General features: G+C 42.1%; 1 protein-coding gene across 1 annotated transcript; it reads right to left on the bottom strand.

Moving 5' to 3' along the window:
- Positions 1 to 955: 955 nt before the first annotated feature.
- Positions 956 to 5,916, bottom strand: LOC103461038 (brain-specific angiogenesis inhibitor 1-like; the record flags this gene model as incomplete). Its single annotated transcript, XM_017303563.1, has 8 exons — positions 5,752 to 5,916; positions 5,232 to 5,396; positions 4,909 to 5,073; positions 3,920 to 4,084; positions 3,722 to 3,823; positions 3,513 to 3,619; positions 2,276 to 2,470; positions 956 to 1,048 (listed from the first exon to the last, which is right to left on the bottom strand). Coding segments are annotated over exons 3-8 (762 nt in total), but the record flags the coding sequence as incomplete, so codon positions are not given.
- Between the last annotated feature and the right edge of the window lie 419 nt (positions 5,917 to 6,335).

Below are 6,335 nucleotides of genomic sequence, written 5' to 3'. Positions count from 1 at the left end.
GTTGGACCCTTAAGGACGTTTGAATGCCTCCTTTAGTGCAATTGAACCTCTTGTTCCACATGATAATCAAGTGAATTTTGATGCTAATGGGGGATGGCCACATGACTTTCTTTGGAGGGTCCAGTTGCTAACACAAGAAAGAAATGATTTCAAGTACATCCATCCATTTTACAGGAAAAAGTTTGATAATTAGATTGACTGTCATTTATTTCAGCAGGGTTTTTTCAAAACCTCACCTGTGCTGACATTGGTCATAAGGGCAGTTACCCAGAGTGGCATTAGAAAGGGAGGAATAATCTCCCATGACTGGAAGATTTGTCAGCACCATTTAAAAAAATCAGTTGGTTGCATGTTCTAATGCATCTGCTGATGTGCATTAAGTAGGGACTTTTGTGCTTGCTGGTGACAATAGTGGTGTTTTATTTAACATTTGTCTTGGTCTGCAATGATATTTATTTCCCCCCAGATTTAAGAGTCACAGATACATGTTGTTTAGATAGAGACTGTCTACATCCAGGTACTTAAAAACAAACAAAATAAGATTTATACAAGTGTTGTAAAACGTCTTGAGTTTAAACTGAGCTTAAACAAATGATGGTTTATGCAGAATTTTTTGGTCGACTTTTGCTTTAGAAAAATAAAAACTGGCTTATGAAATCATTTAAGAAGCCTAGCTGGTTTATTAGGTGCTTCTCCTCCACCTGCATGGTGACAATCCTGGCACAGCCACCTGTATACTGATGGATGCAGCAGATGGGAGAGTGGGCGTTTGCCTTGAGTCAGTTCCTCATTAGCTAAAGCTATTTCTATCTTCTCGTCTGTCCTTTCTCCTCACCACTGTCTGTCTGAAAAGACACAGGTGGGCTGTTCTGACATTGTTTCACTCATCAGCTTCAGGGCTGTCATTACTGAGCACAGAGTTCAACGGGGGAGGAAATTACAAACAAAGCAGAACTGTTTGAGAGAGGGAGGTTCTCACCAGTTGTGCTTCTTCCCATCTGTCCCGATTCTCTTCCATCAGCAGATTGCTCACCGTCTGCACAAAGTTCTACGAAACAAAAATGAAATGTTTTTCAATTACTCAGGTTGATATGGTTGTATTTTTTAAGTATGACTAATATTTTTTTTTTATTTTTTATTTTTTATCTTCGTGCTATACTGAATCAAACCTTGCTTGGCAGACTGATACAAGACAAACTGAAACCAGACAGAAATTTTAAAAAGATCAGGAAAAGCAAATGAGGTGGATTAGCAGAGCTCGTCAACAACTGAAGGTGTCAGAAAAAGTTAGTGTGGATTATCATCTCTGCTGCCTAGATAATGGGTTGTTAGCATGTCGTAGCAGTCATGAGGCTGACATACAGCAACAGTGTCTTCAAACTGAGGCTACAGAGTTGTTCCAAGATAGTCATGAATGAATACTTGGTGGATATGAGTTACAAGAACAGTTAATAGTTTTTTTAACTGAATTGAATTAGAAAGTACAGAAAAGCAAAATATTGACTGTTGGTGCTTTTAGATTTGCCATTTGTGAATGTTTAATTGGCATAATAGAAATGGTTACATTCTCAATTAATAGTCAAAATCCCACGTCTCCTCCATTGCCTAAGGTTGGAAAACTCAGGCAGTAAATAGCCCTTACCTCTAACATCTTACAGAATTCAAACAGAAACCCTCAGTTTCCACAATATATCTATCACCGATGGGACAGGCTGCCTGCATACATACTGTTCAGAAAAGGAACTAAAACACAAGATAGAAGAACCCCAAATAACTAAACATGTTTCTCATTTAATTCTAACTCTAAGCATTTCTACATCCATCCATCCATTTTCTTTACACCCTTGTCCCTCAGTGAGGTCGGGAGAGGTGCTGGTGCCTATCTCCAGCTAACGTTCCAGGCGAGAGGCGGGGTCACCCATGACAGGTTGCCAGTCTGTCGCAGGGCAACACAGAGACACACAGGATAAACAACCATGCACACACACACACACACACACACACACACACACACACACACACACACACCTAGGGACGATTTGGAGAGGCCAATTAACCTAACAGTCATGTTTTTGGACTGTGGGAGGAAACCGGAGTACCCGGAGAAAACCCACACATGCACAGGGAGAACATGCAAACTCCATGCAGAAAGACCGGGGCCGGGAATCGAACTCAGAACCTTCTTGCTGCAAGGCAACAGCTATACCAACTGCGCCACTGTGCAGTACAGCATTTCTACATCCAGAAGTGAAATGTAAGAACACCTCGAAATTACCCTCATGTCTGCACTCGTGGGGCTGTAGTACGCCCTCCTGAAGATCTCTGTCAGGTTCTTCAGTACGTCCAGGATAGCCAACAGATCACCGCTGTAGCTTGTTCCATCATCAGATGTCATCCTCAGCTTGTTCATCACTTCTGAAACTCCATCTCCCACAAGGCCACGCTGTGCTTTGGACAAGTGTTCCCGAGTCTGATGGGGAAAGTTTCTGTTAATTTATCTGTTATTTCTTTCAGAGGCATCACATATAATCTCTAGTTAGTGATTTGTAAAACATAGGAGTTTTTTATTTTTATTTTTGAAGTTTATTGAACGTGTCAAGTTACAAAAAAATTACAGCAATGCCTTAAACAATGAACGTTCAAAGGAGTGGGTAGAAGTACTAACTTATTAAAACCCACCCTTTATCAAGCAATAAAATATTGTACAACAAAATCTTGTCATTAAATGCTACAATATTGTCAGTGACATTTGTGAGAATGTGACTTCATCTAGTCACTTAAGTGTAAGTTAGTAAGATGAAGCCCAAATATAAACATGCATGCTTTAAGTTACCATCCTGTTGTATCTCTATTTGAAACTCTTATTTTGAATTAAAAAAGGAAGTAGTTCTAGAGTTGCCATATTGGGTGCTCGGTAGAAAATAAATCTCTGAGAAATAACTTTCAAATAATTTGTGAGCACCATGAGAGTGTGGACTGTGGAATGTGGAGTCCTCAAGGGCCACTGTGCTGCAGTTTTTGGATGTGCCACAGGTACAAAACACTGGAATGAAATTACTTAATTACCTCCTCCTTGTGTAGATAAGTTCTCCAGAGCCTTGCTAATGACCTAATTATTCTATTCAGGTGTGGTGCAGCAGAGGAACATTTAAAAGTTCCAGGGCAGTGGCAGGACTGGAATTTGACACCTGTGGTCTAATCATTTGATGCTAATGGCATCAAAGCTAACATCTGCTTCTGGGGATCCTATTGGCTGTAAACCCAAGGCCTATTTCACAGGTTTTTATCATGGCTGCACTGCCCTCACTCTCCTGTAGATTAAGAATTAAAACACCAAATCAGAACTGGATAACCCTACATGAAGCAGATAGTTCTTAACAATTTAAAATGTATGCACATTTGTGGAAAAGAAACAAAGGGACCATTTCAATGTGTTGTTAAAAACACAGTTAATGATCTGTCAAAGGTTTATTTTTTTAAACAAGTCAAATGAAAACAGATTTACTGCTTACTAAGGTTTGTATATTGCGATAGTCATTGGAAATGCATTTCATATAGGTGGGATTTTCCCAGTAGGCAATGCCCTCCTCATCCAAAGAGCAGCGACGCAGGATAACCCCTGCGTGGAGGAGACACAGAAGTTTAGCTGAGCACTGAGGACTTTGTCATGCAGTTTCTCTAAATAGAAACTTGTGTGAATGCATGGAAGATGGAAGCTCACCTACGGCATTGGAATCACATTGTACTGCTGCTGTATCCCCGGCAGGAGTCATCTTCCACACAACCTTAGAGAAATTGTCCTCATCACATATCTCATGAGGTGCTGTTTGCAACAGAAAGATAGATAAACTGTGTCAGTTACACTAACGTGAGAAAACATACATGCACATATCAGATAGAAATGTTTCTATTCAGTCACCTGGGCATCTCTTTTCATTGCAGTGACGGATTTGTTGTCTCTCTCCAGGACAATCCTGTCCTTCGAAAAAGGGCCCATAACAAACCCTGTTCCTCAGCTGCGTCCCCCCTCCACAGGTTTTTGAGCAGCCTGACCACAAGGACCAAGGCTGCCACTTCCCATCCACTAACAATCAACACAACATGAAATGTTGTTTACTACAGTAAATTCCAGAGTAACAATTCAATTAAATTAACTTAAAGGGGCAGAATTATGTATTTTTCAGACAAATAATGGAATTTTGCAACACTATCACGTAACTATCTGATTATATATGCGACAAAGAAAATTTGGCTTTGTAATTTAGTGCCTTCAAAGCTAACATCTGCTTCTGGGGATCCTATTGGCTGTAAACCCAAGGCCTATTTCACAGGTTTTTAAGCCTCTGTCTCTTTAAAAAAACACCTGCTCTTTGCTGAAACTCCACTTTCAGCAAGTCAGCAAAACTTCACTCCTCTATTAACCTCACACTGCATTGCTACTTTTCAGAGTGTATAATGAGCTCAGCTCACACTTTGTGCAATTCCACAAAGTGTTTGCTAATTGCTGCTGGCTAGTCTGAAGGAGCTGAGTGGGGGTGTCGTGGGGAGGCATGCACTGCGAGGCAACAGCTTGGAAAAAGCAGCTCCAAGGAGGAGCTGCATCTCAAAGGCGGTGTTAGTTCCACACAGCCGTTTTGCATAGCAGAACAGTTGCCATGGGAAATTAAAGGACTTCTCAAATATTCATAAAAGAATCAAAGCAAAACTCCAGGGATATTTTTGATGAGAGAATAACATTCTAGCAAATGTAGGGCTAAAAAAAGTTGATTATACATAACACTGCTCCTCTCATAGACTGAGTTTAAAAACAAAATACAAACCATCAGAAGGCTAAAGCTTATTTTTAATTGGAATATTCTGTATGTTAACTGCAGAGTGAAAGACACATTATGCAACAAATGATCATACCTGGACAATCCCGCAAGAAACAGTCAACCGTCTCCAGCCACTCTCCCCTGCACTCCGAACCTCCATAAGAGGGGCCGTTGCATTCCCTGGTTCTCTGCATCGTCCCATTGGAACATGTAGTGGAGCAGGAGCTCCAGCTGGACCACTCATTCCAGACCCCATCCACTGGGAACCGGCAGGGCCACAGCAATAGCGAGGACAAAGAGTGTGACCAACCACGATGTTTATTCACAGCTAAGCAAACTGAGAAGGTTTGCTTGACTGCGATCTATGAGGATGTCTACATTACATTATTGGGTCATTGGTTGATGGGTCATGCTTACCTGGACAGACGGCTATGTTGCAGAATTTGGTCTGCTTCTCTGGTCCGTCACAGGGTTTTCCCTCAAACTGCGGGGGGGAACAAGTTCGTGTTCGGGCCCTGTAACCTCGGCCACAGGTGGACGAACACAAACTCCACGGTGACCACTCATCCCATGTGCCGTGAACTGCAATCAGAGCAGCTATTGTGTGACTTAGAAGACAGATGTACAGACCATCCATTTTACAAATTGAAACGAAAAAACATCACAGTGACAGGTGACCCATCTTTTACTCCACTGTGGGTTTGGCTTAATGGAGAACATCCAGACTATTGCTTCTAGGACCTCCTACTGCTGTCTGTTTCCATGAGAGCCTGAGAACACTTTGAAACCTGATCTGCTGATAGAGTGGCTAATAGAGTGGTATCTAGAAGATCTTCTATGGGTGATACATGGTCAGGGAGAGGACTGAGCGCTGAGAGGAGACGGGTGCAGGTAACTGTGGGGGGGGGGATCTGGTGAGGGTAAGGGAGAGGCTTACCTGGACAAATTGCTGAGGTGTTGCAAGGTCTCTGCTCTCGCAGTGGCCCGCTACAATGGGTGCTGTAGGAGGAGGACACACAGAAACGAGTGCGACTCTGCCAGCCTTCCCCGCAGGTGGCAGAACACACACTCCAGGATGACCACTCCTCACCTGAAGTTGATTCTACTGAGCAAGATGGAATAGGTAAAGGATGGAAGGATTGGGAGGAAAAGGAAGAAAAGGAAAGGTCCATAACTGTTTAACATGCAGGATGCAGCCTCCGGGGCAAAAAAAAGAGGGGCTGAGGTATTAAAAGGTAAAGTATGTCCGTGCCACATTTCAAGGGACCGCTTTTATCTATCTTTACCTAGGATTTCATAAATATTGAATAAAGTTGTCTTCCTCAAAGACAAATGTGGTTGACAGATGAGTTTTTCTCATGGTAGCTTGAACCTGCTGTCCTTTAAGATGATCGGTCTTCTAAACACCACAGCTGATCATTCTAAAGGACAAGATAAATAATTGTTTAGGAGCCTAAAAGTCATTCTGTAAATACCATCCTGTCTTGTGGCAACAGGTAAAGGCTAACCTTCTTTGTCCAA

This window comes from Poecilia reticulata, unplaced genomic scaffold (genome assembly GCF_000633615.1).
Source record: "Poecilia reticulata strain Guanapo unplaced genomic scaffold, Guppy_female_1.0+MT scaffold_496, whole genome shotgun sequence".
Classification (NCBI taxonomy): domain Eukaryota; kingdom Metazoa; phylum Chordata; class Actinopteri; order Cyprinodontiformes; family Poeciliidae; genus Poecilia; species Poecilia reticulata.
The sequence above is the reverse complement of the archived record's forward strand: the minus strand, read 5'-3'. Positions and strand labels throughout refer to the sequence as shown.